The sequence below is a fragment of the Gavia stellata genome, chromosome 12 (assembly GCF_030936135.1).
Source record: "Gavia stellata isolate bGavSte3 chromosome 12, bGavSte3.hap2, whole genome shotgun sequence".
NCBI lineage: Eukaryota > Metazoa > Chordata > Aves > Gaviiformes > Gaviidae > Gavia > Gavia stellata.
This window is the reverse complement of record NC_082605.1, coordinates 22,367,264-22,385,982: the sequence shown is the minus strand read 5'-3', so window position 1 is coordinate 22,385,982 and position 18,719 is coordinate 22,367,264. Positions and strand designations below refer to the sequence as shown.

Below are 18,719 nucleotides of genomic sequence, written 5' to 3'. Positions count from 1 at the left end.
AAATTGAGTATCAAAATCCATATGCAGGAGTCCAAGCTCTTTCATAGCATATTTATAGTTTGGTTATACAAAGCAGCTCAGCTTTTCCTAGTGCTGGAGAGAAGATTTTCATCCCATTATGCTTACTACTGAATCACAGGTATAAAAAAGCAGATATGGAGGCACATAAATGGTCATTTAATCTATTTGTCTGGCCCGTGACAGGTACAAGTATGCTATGTCCTTTCTAACAGATACTTATTTAACCCATTTTTAAAGACCTCTAGGGACAGACATTTTCTTTACAGTCCATTCCAGTGCTTGACTCTGAGGTCTTCATCACGCTGCGTCTTTCAGAAACCCCCACTGCCAAAAATGTAGTAGGCTTAAACAGGAATGATCTTTTTTTTCTGTCTGAAGTTGATTTTGATAGATAATTGTACCAATTGAATTTATTCAGTGTCTTTCTCTGTAATAAAGAATCATTGCATATTAAAAAAAACTCCAAAAGAGCAAAACAAAGCAAAATGAATAAAAATAACTCATTAGGTGAGTCAGTCTTACTTCTGTTGTCATCTTTATTGGACCCTTTCTCCAGGCAGGCAGCATCTCCTGTGAAATATTATGACACCTCATTCAGATGGGATTCAATAATGAGTTATAAAATTGTCTATCTTTGTTATGTAGCCCAGGGTGATAAAGAGAGGAAAGAGGTGGACATCAGAAATATGTCTTGTTGTTGGAAGCAGTCTTTTTGCCCAAAAGATTTCTGCATCCATTTTTCCCTCTATGGGGCTGTGTGTATTTTCAGTGATTAATTGAAATTTAAATGTATTAAATATAGATGAAAAAAATAATCTGAAGATTAATATGAACGTAGATATTCTACTTCGCTGCTGTTGTTCTGAAAATCTGGCCACTTCTCAAAACCACTTTTCTTTGCTCTGAGTGGGCATTTACACCAACAGATCCCAACCACTCTGTTCTCCCACTTACTGTTACCTAGCATAGCTTTATAACATGACATGACATAATCTAATAAAGCATAACATTGCTTGTCAAGAAGAGTATCAAATAAGATCGCTAGGATCAGGTGTTTGGCGCACATTTAAATTGCTAATATGCACTTAGGAATAGTACGACTATTTAACAGATGGTATATTTGCTAACTTCAGTGTTTCTGGAGAGATCTATAAATAAATTATCACCTAGTTCCTACATAATTCCTTCCACTCTTTGTATTTATCTCACTTTATGAACAACGAGTTCCCTCACACTGCATTGCTCTCTCAGCTGTGGGTTTTAACAAAAAAACAACTTTTTTCCAGCACTGTGCATGCTGGCAGATTACTATTGGAATAGCACAATTAATCAGTTGGATGTGATAATGAGGTCATGTAGGCTAAGCAAAATGATCAGGTGAACGAGTGATTCTTCACAGTGAAGAGTGGAAATATATGGACTCAACTGTGTGTGGCGAGAAGTCATCATCTTTGGCTGGGAACATTTGCAGACCTAAGCAAGAAAGGTGTGCGCTCAGAACAAGCCAAACATACGGCATTTTGTGGAAACTGAACTAGAGAATGACGGGGCTTTCTCTGATGTGAGTGGCAATGCTTGAGCTGAAGGAGGCTTTAAGCTCCTTACCAGGTACAAGGGGAGGAACGGGGAGAAGGAATGGGCCAGAGCTTTTTTCAGCTGGTATAAGTCAATAGTACCTCACTGCGGTCAAGGAAATTATCCTGATTTATGGCAGCAAAGGCTATGGCCTGCAAGTCTTCAATGTAGATATTCAATTACAATAAAAAGAGAAGGTGGGAAGCGTAGCATTTTTGGATGAGGATGACCATCAGCATGGCTTTATTGAATACAGAGCTGCCATTGAGAGAAGGCAAGCAAAGCCACAACGGTGGGTGAGGAGTTCACTTAAACTGATGATCTATGGAGACAGAAACAAATGTAGCTGATATACACAAATATTTCCTTCTTGAGTACTTGTGTTAATTAAGAGGCTAATTAATAGGTTTAGCCACACAGGATTTTTTCTTTAGTGTTTTAAAGCTCAGCACTGACATAATTGCCAATTGTATCATGAATATACCTCTTCTAATTTCCCCACCACCACCACTATTACCTACACATCTGGGTTGGGTTTTTTTAATAGAAAACTGCCTTACAAGTGTTAGAGTGGTAGGTTTAACTTGCACAACAGAACATGTGAAGACACGGTCAGTTTTTCTGGGATTAGGGAACTACTTCTTAAATGTGTTTGATAGGAGCAAAAACCTAATCACAAGTAGCAACTCATTAATTTCAATCTCCCAGTCATGTGTTTGAAATTCCTTAAACTGCTCAGGGATAGGTGTAGCGCTTCCAAACCAGTCCATTTTAAGAACAAGCATAGGACATCTCTGTATAACCGAAGAGCAAACAGGCAAATTGGGGCATTTTAATATATGAAATTGTTACAGACAATTAGAGAAAGCCCAATTTATCACCTTGCATAATTGCTAATAGTTCATCTGAATTAATGTAATTTCATGCTTTCTTGAACTTTTGATTTTTTTCGTAAATGTTTTGTCATTACATAATCCCAAATATTATAGTTGTAATTATTTGTTATTGAAATGTGCAATGAATGTTAAGGCATTAGTAGTAAGAGCACTTTACAAATTAGCTATGGTCCTGAAGACAAATCAATAAAATTTTTCACATTTCCATGTGGCTGTGTCAAATTGTGATATATCACATCTGTTCCAGTTTCTTCAGTTTCTCTTATTGGTGATGATATATTGCAATATGATCAGTGTTACTGGATGTGATGTATCTATCACAATAGAAATTCTCTCGCAGGGAATGGGATAAAAATTACAACCTCAGCAGTTTTTAAAAGCAGCTCATTATTATGATTTGCTGTAAGCATTTCTAACACCTGTGTATGAGCTGACAATCAGTTCCCTGCGCTTGCCTGTGAGTGTAACAAATTAGGGGGCCCGTTGGTACGTGTAGGTCTGAATTCAATACCTGATTCAGAGGAATCAGGTCTGTTATAGCTGCAAATAGAAAAACTGGAATTTATTGGATCTTTTAAATTATTTCAAATTCTGGGAGGTCCCATACTTGGCCAGATTTTGGGTTTGTTTTTTCTTCTTTCACGTACAGGAAGTCCCAAACTTTTGTTGGGCTAAACCACTTTTAGATACGGACTGTGCCTGTCGCCAGCAGGTTGTGATCATCTGTTCAGAACACTCTGGAAGACCTCCTGTGCATCTAGCCATGTCTCTTGCTTCTCCTCAGTATTGTTGTACTGAATTGCCTTGTAGGAGACTAGTACCAACCTCTTGCAGCTCGGTTACCTATAGGGTGTGTTATGCAAATATCTTTCTTTCTCCAGATATCTCCCAAAGGAATGGCTAATCTCATTTCCTACAACTTTCACTGGAAAGTAAACTATTTTCAGTTTTCAGAACTATACTGAACTTGCTAAACAAACCCTCTGACAGTTCCTTTGTCTTGATAATAGTGTCAATACATTAATCTTTTCCCTTTACCATCTAATCTCAATTTTTTTGAATGTTCTAATTGATTTTCTATGAATTCAATTCTGAGATTAAGAGCGGTGTTATCTCTAATTAAGGTGTCTGAAAGCTGCTTAGCATTTCCCATTTCCTGACTTTTAAATACTTGCATTTTCCACTAAACACCTGCTGAGTTCTTCTGCTCTTTCCCTGTTTGAAGTATCTGCGAGCCTCTGCTTTGAAGGTGTTGTAACATCACAGGATCTGTAGGACTTGAAATTGCTTCAGCTAGGATGAGCCTGGGCAACACCTGAGGGTCTCCTTTCACCAGGACAGGTTAAAAATCAACTGTAATTCTCACTTCTGCTCTAGTTTTCTGCCTGAGGTGAACACTGCATCCCATTCTGGTTAAAAGAGAAAGTTGCCCTCTCCTTCCTCCCTGAAGAAGGCCACCAGGAGAGCCCTGCTCCCACCCCAAAGCCCTGCTCCTCTCTGCCCCGACGGAGCAGTCTGCCAAACCAGGAGGGAAAAGCACAATCGCTGGGTCTTGTCCTTCTCCAAAGCTGCATAATGAGCCAAGGACCTTCATCAGTGCTCCTTTATTTAGTCAAATTGTTTTGTATCTTCTAAGGGGAGAGGACCTGTAATTTACGCATTAGGATGCACATGGGCTGAGGTCTTCAATTCAGCTTAAATGGTATGAAGAGCCAGTCCATGCACTAATTTTCAAGGTGGGGAACAATAATTTCTGCCACAGCCTGATTGTCTTTTTCAATTACAGATTGAAAATGCCCTTTACAAACTAATATCAAGCTTCTCTAGAGGAAAAAATAGAAGGTCACAATTAAATTAAACAGGGAGAGTGAGGGGGGCAAAAAAATCCTTAGCTGACTAGATTTTTGTTCATGCACCAAGAAACCCAGAGCCAAGAAACATATGCTGTGAAGCTGTAGTGCTGGTCTACATCTGGTTTTTGTTATTTTTTCCCCTTTTACAGAGTTAGCAGCATAAAATATTAAAGCTCTCTTCTGAAGTGAACACCAGGACTTGCACCGAGCAGTAAGTGTTGATGCAGCCTTAGGGCTCTTACTCTAAAACCCATCTGCAGGCCAGAGGCATATCCAAGGATCTGACCCTCTCAAAGGGAGGGGGACGTAAGAAATATATTTTTAATATTTTATATTCCTGAACAGTTTTCTCGCCTGTCACAGCAGAGTTCATTTGTCACCTGTCATCACAGAGTCACTTCGCCGTCTCCAAGAGTTTTCTCCAGATTGGAGTGCTCTTAAAAACAGATTTCTCGCCCACAGTCTAAATCTCACGGGCCAGATTTATCCCTGCCAGAACTACACCGATTTGACTGACTTACACCAGAGATGGCCCTGGCCCCCTGTGCCAGACTACCTCTTGGCAGGGGTGTTAACTCTTATCCAAAACCTGCTTCTTTCATTTGTATTTCCCCCTGCTCCCGCTGAGACCTGGCTTCCCAGGGTGTGTGGAGATGGTTCACGAACTTGTCCCTTCCCTTGGGCCTTGACCTTCTTGTTGTCAGTGAGCAGCCATACGCCTGGTCCTGCGGAGAGCCCCTTTTGCCTCCATGTCCAGGGTCCTGCTGGGTACCTCCTGTTAAACACCCCACAGTCCCACTTCAGGCTACTAATTTCTTTTTATAATGCTTCTACCAACAAGATAATAATCTACGCTCATAATACATACAATAAAAAAATGGCAAGGAAGAGAAGGCTCTCATGCATTGCTGAAAGTGTGTAACAAGCACGTCCATGCATATTTCAACCCTTCCCAAATTCCTGCCCAGCCCTTTGGAAATCTTGATCCAGCACAGAATTACTTCTTGCAGAATTACCTTGGGTTATCCCCAGACACCTCTGCTTTATCTCGCTCATTCCAGCTGCAAAGCCATCAAAGAATTCCTTCCAATGGGAATTTCAAGATTTACCTGAATGATTGATGGAAAGGATTTTTTAATGTGAATCTTGTAAGTGGGATTTCAGGTGTAGTATAGGCTATTAGTTGTTCTTTTAGTAGCATTTAGAAATGAATATTTACAGCTCAGTGCATTTTCCGTACCCGATGTGGTTTGCCTATTGAGAAAAGCTATGCCTGTGGCCTTATTCCTTCGCACCGTAGAAAGTACCAATGACACACACTGTTCTTCCTTCAACAGAAGCTATGGAATAGAGTTCATCTTGTACCTTAAAGCCTTTGTATTAGACAGGATCAGCCTTCACTGCAAAAATAACTAACCAATTAATTTCATTATTTTTATTCAAAAAAAAGCCAATCATTTATTCCAAAGAATTTAATTCAGTAATTTTTTTCCCTTGCAAGCCTCCACCTGTAACTTTTTTTTTTGTCATACCAAAGAATGAAGACGATCATATGGACATCATGGATATTTCATTCAATAATTTATTGGAATCTAAGTCATATTGTCTGCAATGAAAGTAAAGCAGATAGAAAGAAAATCACCCAGACTGCAAATATAGACTGGTTTTATCCTTGAAAAATATTAGATTTTATCAATCAGAATCTAGCAGCTCTGGGACCTGTAGATGCTTTGTTACCTACCATATCTCAATCACATATATTGCTTTTCCAATACAACTTGCAATGGGTTGATTTAGGATAAACACTTTTATAGGAACTACAGAATAGTAAGTAATATACAACTAAAAGATAATCTCCAAATACTTACACATTCCCTATTACTACTTTATCTGACTAGCTCACTGCCTGTAACGCTCCTTACAACATCTCTGCAATGTATGTCTCCATTTCACAGATAAAGAATTCCTGTACCAGAGGAGTGAGAGCCTCCTTTTATAATAAAAGTTTAAGCAACTAACCTAATGGAATAAAACAGCTTTAACAAAGTGTCCTGATGCGGCGTAGCCTTGAACATAGTGGTTAAGTACTCTGAGAGAGATGTTTAAAACCATTTGAGAGAGAGAAAAATGCAGCTTGGGTTTCTGATGCTGCTTGGTCTGCTACGACGTTAAATAAGCGGGGAATGTTGCTACCCTCAGCTCCAGTTTGGGTGTTTAACAAAGAGAGAGGAGGTCATGACTACATTTGGTGTCGGTGGACATTAGGTGGGCTCTGGGAACACAGAACAGCCTCAGACCTTTAGGGAATGATGGAGAAAGCAAAACTCCTTCATTATGTAGACATACCCATATCTTCTGGCTTTAAGATTCCAGGCTGTTCTTTCTGTCTTCAGGAACATCTGGATATTTGCATAATCCTATTCTTGTAGTACCTGCGCTTTAAAATAGAGATGCTATTATCACCCTGCCTTGTCCTGTCAGCAATCAGGTGAAACCCTTCCAGGTTGATGGCTCCTGCTTTTCCGTAAGCCTGTGAGAGCCTGTGTGTGCACAGACTTCTGCAAAGAAATAAATACTGGAAAGCTCAACAGAGATACAGAAAGATGAGCTGAACACAGTGATGTCTTGCAGCATTTTTGGTCTTTGAGTGAGTAAGCTGCGTCACTTATAGTTGGTTCTCTGCAAGTATTCTGCTCAAAGTGGCCTTGAAGGAAACAGGGTGCCCCACTTCAGAGTGGCTAGAGCAGTGTACAATCCCCTTACAGCAATGCATATCAGGTTCTTACCAAGTTTTTCTTAATTTTGCAGGGAAGCATTGTGAAGAAGAGGAAAAAAAGAAAACATGCCTGAGGCTGCTGGGTCTGCTCCATGGAGAGCATCCATTAAGCAAAGACCTTGATGTAGACTCCTGCCATGGGGAACTGCTGCAAGGAGTGCTGGAGCATTGGCACAAAGTGTCCATAGCAATCAGGACTGATAAATGAAAGTTCCGTTTCTTTTTACTCCAGGCAGAATTTTGACAAAATGTGGGGTTTATTTCCAAGTAATAAACTGAATTCTTGATATATTTAACTGTAACTCATTCTATTCAGAAGCTTGCACTCCACCTACCCATACACAGGGAGAGGTAGGTACTGCTGCTGTAGTTATATTGGATTCTTTAACTGTGGTTAAAAGCCCAAAAGGCAATTTTGAGCTGTAAGCCTATTTAGTGACATAAGGAGAGATGACAGTAGCATTTCCATCCTCCGGACAGGATCGATCTGCAGGGAGTGCTGCTACTGCAGGTTGCATTTTTTTCTCACCTGCTCACGGGTAGATGCGGATTGCGCGGCGCAGGATCAGGAGGGCTGTGCAGAGCCTGGAAAGGACTCTGGTTTATGTCTGATTCCCCACATATCTGCAAGCTGAGATATGTTTCTGCATTATATATAAGGAAGGCCTTCCAGAGCAGAGGGGTAGGCTTAATGCATTGCTTAGCATTTGTAGGTTATAGAACGGTGTGAATAGAGGCGAGTCTATGACTTTACCTGAAGTGTCCCTATAGAGGATAAGGAAAGGTAGTAAATGAAGTAAAACTTTGGGGGCTGTATCTTTGATGGTGACCTGTTTCTGCCACTGGAAAGCTGAGCTCTTCTTCCTGTTTACTCTTCAGTTATCAGTTGGCCATCCCTGAGTGCCTACTGAACACTAAATCGAGAAGCATACACCTCCTTTTGAAAAAGAAAGACGTTGCAGTGTTCGTTCTTGCAGGATAAGCTGCTAGACAGCCTGATCAGTATGCCAGCCCTCGCACGCAGTGATGAATTAACAATCAGTTTAAAGACCCAGAGAGCTTTACTCAAGGTGGTAGTTACAACATCTAGCACACCTTTTAATCAAATACAATTGTTGCAGAGGGATTTCTGGACACACACAGTACCACAATACAACCAATCCAGAAGTGTATGTGCCATTTAGACTAAAATTCATGCGTGTCCGGACTTTGCAAATTCAGACTATCTGATCTAAGTGTATTGACTTTTCCATTTTCTGTTTCAAAGCATATACTACAAGTAAAAAGGGTTACGACATTTTGAGGCATGCTGCATTGCTTTGTGATGTTTCTGCAATTTGTGTGCAGTCAAAGGTAAATAACATGATGAAGTAATCAGATGAAAAGTGGGCTTTCATGCTAGCTGAGCATCTCGCAGACAGTCACTCTAACAGGGCTTTGCCTATAATGCTCAGGCTGTCATGATCTTGCAAAGACTAAATGGACTTGATCGCTTTTAATATGTTTCCCCTGAAACAGTTAAATGCTAATGATGGACTCTTATTTTATGTTTCAGAATGAAAAAACTCTGTCCAGGAGGAATTATTGCCTCCTTAATTAGTTATTTCAGCGAAACTGTGTCGTCTTCTGTCTATCTGACAAAAAGCACGTGAGAGCACTTGGGAGCTGCAGATTTTATTCCAAGTGCTCCAGCACTATCACTCTCATCCACGCTGCTCTGAGCACATCGTCACTGGCCAAGAGGAGGGACGATGTGTGTATTTAGAAACATGCTATTGAGAACAAGCACCAAGCAAAACCCCTGAGCACCCCTTTGAAAAATGTGAGAATATGGTTGCAGCTCAAAAATGCCAAGGAAAAATCCTTCCTTGGTCTGTAGCACTGGGGGAAACTTTTAAACACCTGGTCTAATGTCTCCGCTGTGTGCCCTCCTGTGTGGTACAGGACAAAATGACTAATCCTATTCATGAATTTAAATTGTTGTCATTGTTTCTCGGAATTCATGATTAATAATGGGGGCCTGAGGTCTGAGAAAGCCGCAATCATCACGACTGTCTATCAGCGATGGTAGAACAAGTTGACTGAGAATGTAATTTAAGATACCTAGGCAACTAGATGTTTTCAATTAATACTGAATTTTCTGGGTTTATGCCCTGAATAGTTATGAATTAGTTTCATAGTGATTCTTTTTCATGGTGGAGTACTTTTTTTTTCTTTTTTCTTTAATTGCACTTCTTGTTTCTCCTACCTATCTGTTAATGTCTCTGTTATAGACATGTATGAGAACTAAAATAATTAGTAACAGGGCTGGACAGACTGTTTTACTGCAGCTAGTTATGGGGATTTCCCTCAAGACCAGTTGTTTGCACACAGTTACTTTTACTTAAAACTGATGAAATAATTAAAACAAATCTCCTGTGTGCCTTGGGATAGAGTTCTGAAGGGATATTTAAGCAGTTCTCTATAACAGGTTTTTGTTTGTCTTTCTTAAGGCATGAAATGCAAGGTAGATGCTCTTCATTAATAAAAATAGATTTTTGCAGACAGTCTCATTGATATGCATATAAATGCATCTTGGCACCACGGAATAAGAGAAACTCCAGTTTTACTGATCAAAATATTTCTTTAAACCCGGATGCTTTTTTCCTCTTGTGAGTTTTGAACGCGACTGTGATCCCGCTACCTCTGTCTGCGGCTCAGAAGCGGTAGCTGTTGTGTTTGTGCCCGGTCAGGCTCTGCGGTGGCTTCGGGAGGTGGCTCTGCCGCTGGCGGGGCTCAGGGCAGCCGCTTCATCCCAGGTGTCTGCTCCGATGCGCATGCTGGAGAAGCAAAAGCTGTGACATCTGGGAAGCTTGCGCACAAGCATCTTCCTGGCGGTTTGGAAACCAAGTCGTGTAAAACCTGAAGGAAAACCTTCCGTGTCCCCATCCCTTTCTTCAAGGTGACTCTGTTGCATAGTTCACAAAGGTGAACTCCCCACGGAGGTGTCTTTGACCTCCCCTTTACGTAGAGCAGAAGCGTTGCTGGTGACCTTGTGTTGGATGCCAATACGGAACGTAGAGGTGGGCAGGTGGGAAAGCACCGCGGGGGTGGCAGGTTGTGACTCAGGAGCAAAGCTCAAAACTCAAATCTGCGTGGGGACCCCCGCGTCCGTGACAGGCTCCGGCTACGCGAGCTGGGATCTGATGCCAGTGCTTTTTAACCAGGCTGAAGATCCAGATCAACAGCTCCAGCTCTTGCGAAGCCCACGTTAGCTTTTCAAAATGTACTGCTTGCTGGGTAGCGAGAGACGCACAGGATTTATAGGGAGCTTTCAACTTTATTTATGACAAAACAAACCTTCGCCAGGAAGTACGGGTAACATAGGGCTGCCATCCCATGTATCCCGGTAATGCATTTATGTGCTCCTGCTCTGCTCTCTCTCACTGATGCTGTCTCTCATTTTCAGCTTGTAGCTTTAATAATCCATGCCACTTCCTTCTGTACAATATTCCTCCTGCAGCTTTCATTTGACAGCTCTGTTTTTAATAGAGGATAAGCATGAAACTCCAGCTGAATCTGAAGACATATTTCTAATCTCATACCACATTTATTTTGCTACTCGGAGAGCTCACTATCTTGAGCAGAGGAGAAAGTATTTTTCCCCTATTAAGTTGAGATGTACGATAGGTTTCCAGAGGTATCATTAATTTGAACTCAAACTCAGAGTTAGTTGCCTTGTAGTAAAAAGGCAAATACGCATAAACCCTGTTACTTGGATAATAGGCTTGATTCAATTATTTATCGCAGTGATTGCAATAATATGTCAGGCAGCCCAATTCAGGGCAGAGTCCCATTTTGTTAGGTATTGAATGAAAGTGTCATAATATCAACATGCCTGCCTGCCTGGATTTTAAGATATAGCCTGAAGTATTGGTTGAAACAAAGAAGTAAATTGGATGGCAACATGAAAATAAGAAATAAGAAAATGTTAACTGTGAAATAACTGTTTCAAGGTAATTTGTTCCACTATTCTCATCAGTCATTATAATATTTTCCATGTACTGTGGTTTTTTTCTATTGTAAGACAAGTTGAAACTCATCGTTTCACAGCGATGCCACTAAATTGAAGCATTTTCCTGTAATTTTGTGTTTGCCAATGTAAATGACAACCTTCAATTTGTCTGTCCTCTCTCTTTTAGACGGGAAAGGATGTAAACGTCTGTCACCGCTAATGAAAAAGTAGTGCGCTTCGTGAATATGGGATATAGTCACCATTATATGGCTGCTGTTAAGAACTGGAGGATTAAAGCAGGGTGGTAGCTGTGGGTTTGTCTGCTGCTGTGGACAAACGAGACCCAATTTTGTTGTGACCTGCTCCCCGCAGTAACTTTGGGAAGAGTCTTGGTGGGGGTATGAAGCCTAAATAAAGGAACTGCTTGATATTTAGCCTGTTTTGATTGTTGTATATTGGCATGAGGCTTCAAGCTATTAGTGAGTTAAGTGCTTCAGAGGGAATGCTTCACCAGCACGAAGTATTAAAGAACCGGTGTTTAACAGTGTAAAATACTTAATGCCGTTGACAAAGTCCATTCTCTGGCAAACAGGTCCTCTAGCTGCTAAGTGGCACCAGCTGCATTGCACTGAGATGTGCTTTGCCTCAGACAGGCCAGAAATCACACATGATTTTCAGGTTTGCATGTCTGAGCACAGACCCCTGGTCCACAGCCGCACCAGGAGTGGGGGCACTGCAAGAGGGCTCTGCCGAGCCACCTTGCTCCCCGTGGGAAGGTGCACACCCATGTGTAGATCCTTAGTAAACTCAGTCTCATAAAGAAAACTGTGTATTGTGGTGTACAGTTTCTGTTTTCTACTAGGAGAAACTTCCAAAGGGTCACATTTCCAACAAGAGCTTGAAGACGAGACACTTCTGTGCCAACCAGCATCTTTCATTCCCCTGAGGACTATCAGGGATGCATTTGTGAATGTAGGCACAAACATGGACCAGCATCCCAAGAAAGGACTTTTCTCCTCTCTCCTCTTTACCAGTGAGGCTTTCCCCATAAGCTTTCTTTCCCTTCTTTCACTCTTTCAGCTTTCTCCAAACCCTTCTCCTTGCAAAGAATTAAACCAAGACAATTTTCCAGAGCTAGCTTTGGTCCTACAGGTGGTTATGAAATGGCGATAGGTAAAAGTAAACACAGAAAACCATAGGAAGGAAGTGCAGTTAAATATTATGCAAAGGAGCACTGGCCAGAAGAGCTGTTTATGTACCCCAAGAGCTGGCGCACCAAGCCACTGTGATTCCCTGTGGGCTGGGAGAGCAGTGAACGGGAAACCAAAGTGCTTCCAGGAGTTTGCGTCAGGGATAGAATTTTCCATAAAAAGATGAAATCATTGAGTAATATGACATGCTGAACAACCACCAGAGCCTTCTTTCTTTCACAGATAATCCTGTTTTTCCTCCCCCCCCCCCTTTTTTTTATTTTTTATACCTCCTTTGTGCCTTCGTTTGAGGGTATTCCATTTTTGTTAGGTCTTTTCCCAGCTCCATTCCTGGCCTATCTTGGTTCCTTGGGGATTACAGATTCCATAGACAATTTTGAGGTGACCATCTATTCTTGCTTCTTTCTAAAATGGGATTTGTTCTGTCACTAAACAATTTTCATCTCCAGATCTCAAAATAATTTCCCATACAGGAAGGCTGGCTTACAAAGACATTTCAGGAAAAGTGGGAAAATAATGAATCAAAACTTTTGTTTCCATTTGACCAGCCTTGGGAATCAAAAGCTCTTGGAGAAATTCAGAGTAAAACATTATTAAATGAGATACTAGCGATATGCCGTTTGATCAGCTCTACCAAAAGAGAGTCTGTAAACCATCCTGACCTCTAACGTCTCCTTTGTATAACCCCTGCGACATGTGATTTGCTATGAGAAATGGAACAAGATTAATAATTAATACATTTGCTGGTGTCTGAAATAGCGACACAAGGTTGGCTTTAGACACATGTTTTATTAATGAGGTTTGAAAACAATTGCTTTCTCCCAGCAACAGACAGCTCAGACCTTTATACTGAAGAAAAAGGAATGGAGGTAATATCTGTGAGGTTTTGTCATTGCTGTTGTTGCCCGCCCCCCCGGGCATTAACAGAACTCAGTCACCACATACAAATGTTGTGAAAAGGATTGTGAAGTTGTGAAGAAGTTAAATGGGGAGCAAGCCTAAAATAAATTCTAAATCGTCTCAAGACAGCATACGTGCTCTACCCCATTGAGCTGAAATACGAAACATTTCCGAGCATAGCTCACCATTTTGCACACTGCGTAAGGAAGAAGAGTGTTTCTTACTCTGTTAATGTAACAAAATATCAGTGTGGCAATTAGGGGTGCAATGTTTTTATGATGCAGTTAGACCTCATTACGCTATAGAAAATAGAAAGCCTAAGTTTTTGCAATATTCCCCCCCCCCCAGTTGTAACTACCTGCAATATAGCACAGAAAGCACTGTCTTAAAAAGTGGGAACACCTTTATTAAGGGAAAATAATTGCACTCATCTTCCTTGACCTTTCAGTTTTCTGAAAGTTATTCCTTTTCCTGAGGTCTAGGAGCCATCAGATGTCTGGTTTTGCTATTAATATTTACTAGGAACGATTTTTTTTAAGAATAAGCACTGCTGAAGTAAGCCAAACATTTTGAACAGAATCACCGATGATACTTTAATTATCCAATAAATTACAGTTCATATGCAGAATTAATCAGAAAATAATGCTCTAATAAATATGATCTCCCCAACTTACATGCAAATTGAAGCTTTGCTTTCCTGCTCACAATTGTTCCAAATGAATTTGTGGCCAAACACTGGTATGTTCCAATATCCTGTTTTTTATGTGGGTTATTGATTGCCAAGCTGCCTCCAACCAACCTGTAGTGATAACTCATGGTAAGATCAATATCTGTGCCATTTTGCTTCCACCTTTGAGGGGAAAAAAATCAAATTATGCTTATAATTTACAGAGCCTATTCATATTTATCTTAAATAGTGTGCTGTAGCATACCTGTAATGATAAAAATGTAGTTAAATATGACAAAATTATATCATTTTTCACACAAGACTGCTTCTTCTATCAATCTTAATGATACCAATAATTCTGTTCTTTGAAAAATCTTTACTGCTTTTATGCTAGTCACCAGTGTTCATCCAAATGTCTACAAAAAGTAATTATGACTTATTCATACAAACTATGTTATCTGTCCAATTTGGAGTATGGTATATGCCTCGACTATAGCTACCTTTTTATAATATGAATGGTACCTGAATGCGCTTTACAGTCCTTGCCAATGATGTCATAAATTTGGTTACAAAAATGATTTGGAGATATAGATCAGGAAGGATTACACTTCAGAGGGCAGATGAATGCAGAGAGAGAAGTTTTTATATGGCAAGTTTGAGACTGATAATTTAATGACGAGAATGCGGCTATTTTAAAACATGATTTGTCCCTGTTAGTCCACTAAGAAGAAAATGGATTGTGTCTGCAACATTACACAGCCATTTACAAATGTCAAAATAAAATTTGTAATTCAAAGAAAATAAATATTGTATGTTTTAAGAAGGGAAATTTTGTGGCTTTACCGTTAGTCATATAAGGGCTGAATTTTCATTGTCCACATGAGGTGCAAAGGAAGAATAAAGGACCTCAGTCACTGACGTCTGCAAGCTTTGGGCTTGTTAATGCCACATTTTAGGTTGTCAGCAATCCTAAAACTACATAACCATGTAGTTTCTTCTCCTGATTTTATACCACAACCACCTCTTCAGCCTGTATCATTTCTGTTGACCTATGTGGGCATGATGCCTACCCCTCCATAGGATGCAAAGACCACCCAAGAGTTGCTAATGGCTCACTTTGGGTTTGCAGAAGGCTTTATGGCAGTCCTCGAAACAAGGGCAATTGGATCCTTGTTAATGATCTGAAGGATCACAGCATAAAAAATTTCTATTGCTTGTTATTTGCAGAGATGAACTTACTGACAGTGACAGTGGTTTCCACAGTTAACAAACTGAAGCAAACTTGCACCATAACTGTATTCCTGGAAGATCTGACCTGGATATACAGCACAATACTTTACTCCTATCACCCACAGACCTTTCGCTACACGATGGCTGTACAGATAGTTGTTCTTTTGGAAGAAGATTTTCAACAAGTGCTGTGAGATGCAATTCTGTGTTCCAAGGGAAATCTTGACAAATATGTACAGAGGAACCGAGGATCCTGACCTTTCAAGTGGGCATTTGTTGTTTTTAAAGATGAGTAACGACTGATTAAAATACGAAATCAATTGAATTCTGTGAACAAATTCTAGTAACATTAAATAGTTTTTCTGGGTCTGCCAATCACTGCCTGCTCTTTCATGAATGCATAAACATTAAGAAATTTAAACGCAACAGTGGACCATCAGTAATTCTTCCTACCAATTGCAGCTGATTTTTGACCTTTCCATACCTCTGATCTATTCCTTTTTTATGTTTTGCTTTAGTTGGTCTAGGTTTTTGCTGTTGTTTTGGGGTATTTTGGCTTTTTTTTTTTTTCCCAAAGATGAACAAAATCTTAGCTGGTGCCCATCCATGAGACTGTCCTATGAAGCTCTAGCCTGTATCAGTGTTAGGATTTTGCCGTATTTCAGGATTTACACATGGTACATGCTGTCTAAACCTTTCAGTTTTCTAATATAGGCTATTCTGGTACTTAGTTTGCCAGTTCTCTTTAATTTCAGAATCAATCACTGAAATAAGTGCTGTCATCATTACATGGCTCCCAATTAAGCTCTGTAATTGTTTTTCAAAACAAATGCAAAGTCGTTGGCTTAGTTGCCGCAAATGAATTCTTCACAGTATCCCCATAATCATTCTAATCACCATGGTACAACGATTATTAAACTTTGCATATAGATCAGGGGTTCATCTCCTGGTGTGGGCTTTTTCCTAATTAATATGTTTACATCAGTGAAGGAAGCGAATTAATGAATTCATGTGATAGACAATGATTTAATGAGTTTGTGTGTTTTGCAGTATACTGTCTAATGCACAGAAATCTTTGAAGAATTAAGAAAATTTTAACCTAAGCCTGTCGAGGCAGGGATCACCTACATATTTTTGTGAACCTCTTCATGCAACCATTGAAAAATACTTTTCATCAATTATAGGAAATGCATCCTGGACCAATTGTTGCTATATTCTGATGCTGAATTCATTAGGTCCCTAGGAATGTAAGACTTCTCAAATCGTATCAATATGTCCAAACTTAAAAAAACCAACCGTGTGTTTTATGAATTCATAGAACAAATGATCATATTCTATTTGCTTCAAAATCTAACTTCTTATAGAACACCAGTTATAAAATGTTCCCAATAAATTCTTCATTAAGTTAGAGACTTTCAGAACACATATATGTGGGACCTCCCCACTTCCCATCTTGATTTAAAGATCTCGAGCAAGAGGTAGTCTCTTCTGTCTTGTTCTCTTTTCTTAAATTGTTACCAATTTCTCCTAACATTGGAACCACCAATATACCAGTATTCTTCCAAACCACTGGGTTGTGTTAGATCTTTTTTAGATCTTCTAAAGTACGCTGCAGTCAAATCACTGATATAAGGATAAACTTGTAATATATAATGATTTTCTCTTATTTATACTACTTAATCAATACTTGTGATTTGCTATTCAAATAGTCTCCATCTCCAAGCAAATAAAAATGAGGAGGAGTAGAATTTATTAATGAACATGAATATGTGAGTGGTGTGTATTTACAATGCAACTGCAAATTATGCAATCTGTCTTTAGGGTAATAAAAGAATTGTGGAAAAAATAATATAATGAATTTCTATCATGTTTTCACACAGAAAAAATATTGATCTAGCTAAAAATGTTCAAAGAACACAGAAGCACATAAAACTTATAAAAATGGTGAAATAGTAGAGATCTCTGCAGAATGCAAATATTCTCAGGACTTGTTTGAGAAATTTCAATATATTTTGTTATACACAAGTTGACTGTTAAGCTGCATACCTACAGGTTTCTCTGGTGTTTAGACTTCCCTTATCCTCTCTGAGTAGAATTTCTTCTATGATTAATGAATATGGAAAAAAGTATCGTTCCATAGAAACTATTTAGAAAAAGGAAACATTTTCCTTCAGAAGATGTGACTTCTTTTTGGAAATGAAATGTGAAGGTGTATCAATTTCAGTGGATCTATCAATGTGTGAAAGTTGACGCAATTAAGGAATTAGTAAAAGATTCCACTTGGGCAATGTGCAAATATTTTGGATAAATTCAAATGCAATATTTCATTAATCTGTTTTACTTGCCTTAAAAAAAAGATACATTTAGGACTATTAGAGTTTCCTGCTGAAAGAGCTTTCTCCAGCTCTACAAGTAAAATCCTGGAAGTTTTACAGAGCACGCATGGCTGCATCATGATTTTGTGCCAAAGTTACCATAGCTAGAAGCTCTTACTTGTATATATATTTCCCTAATTTGAACTACTTTCTGTGTGGATATATGCATACATGATTTAATGAATTATCTTTTCAATGCACTGCTATAATAAAAATACGTCTTTTTCTAAGTCTTCATTGTGTTGTATGTTTCTTAGATTATTTGCATTCAAATGGAAATGTCCTGCCAAGTCACCTGAGACTTTCTTGTAATTGGGAAAAATACTTGCAAACCCCCCAGTATACAGTATTTCCATAGTGGAAGAAAATAGAAAGTTTAAAAACTATTGACCGTGTACAAGACAAGAGAGGTTGAAGGCATTCTTAATTCTACTTCACTTTTGAAGCAGAACCTGCAATGAGTCAAGGGACAGCAGTTTAGTGAACAAGTACACTATAGCAGGGTTGTCGTGGGTTTTTCAAAGGTATGAATAAGATAAATACATTTTTGGGGTTACTGGAATACATTCTACAATTTTATACATATAAATGTAATTTATGTCATTTGCAATCATTGTAGACTTTGTTCTTCTCTTCCCCTCACTTTTATTTGTCTGTTACAGTAATCTTCTGTGGTACTGTGATTTGGTTTGAATTTCAATCTCTGTCTTATTTTACTGCATCATTCTAGGTTATGCTGAAATATTAAAATATTGTTATAATGAATAATGCTTATGTTGTCCTTGGATTTCTTATTTATTTGTTCAATTGACTGTTCTCTGTGAAGATTACTGAGGGGAAGGAATCCTCAGTTTCAAACTTGCATGAAAATGCTAGGTTATGTGATTACTCTGCATACTGAATGTCAGTTCAGAAAAAGAGTTAGAACTAAGCACCTGGGACCCAAAGAAATGTCAAAATATTGCAGAAAACACTTGCTTGGCAAGCTCTAGGTGACTTTTTGCTGGTTTTTTTTTTCAGTGTGGAGGAAGGCTAGCTGTACTGAACTGAATGACTTAATGGAAGAAAACTGTGGAACTGTGAAATGTTCATGGATAGGCTGTAAGCAGAAGAAGAAGTAAAATTCACTGCTTAAGCTAGTTGATGATAATCCATCAATCAACTATAACAGGAAAGCTTAAATGCAAAAAATTGTCTGTCTAATTTGAAAGGTTATGTTTA

At 39.2% G+C, this 18,719-nt stretch overlaps 1 protein-coding gene across 1 annotated transcript in view; it reads right to left on the bottom strand.

Annotated features, from left to right (window-relative positions):
* Window positions 1-18,719, bottom strand: part of CNTN6 (contactin 6) — a 116,327-nt gene that overhangs the window by 68,802 nt on the left and 28,806 nt on the right. The window contains exon 3 of the mRNA XM_009817442.2: window positions 13,901-14,076. Coding sequence (XP_009815744.2) covers window positions 13,901-14,076 — 176 coding nt within the window. The remainder of the gene's footprint in view (window positions 1-13,900; window positions 14,077-18,719) is intronic.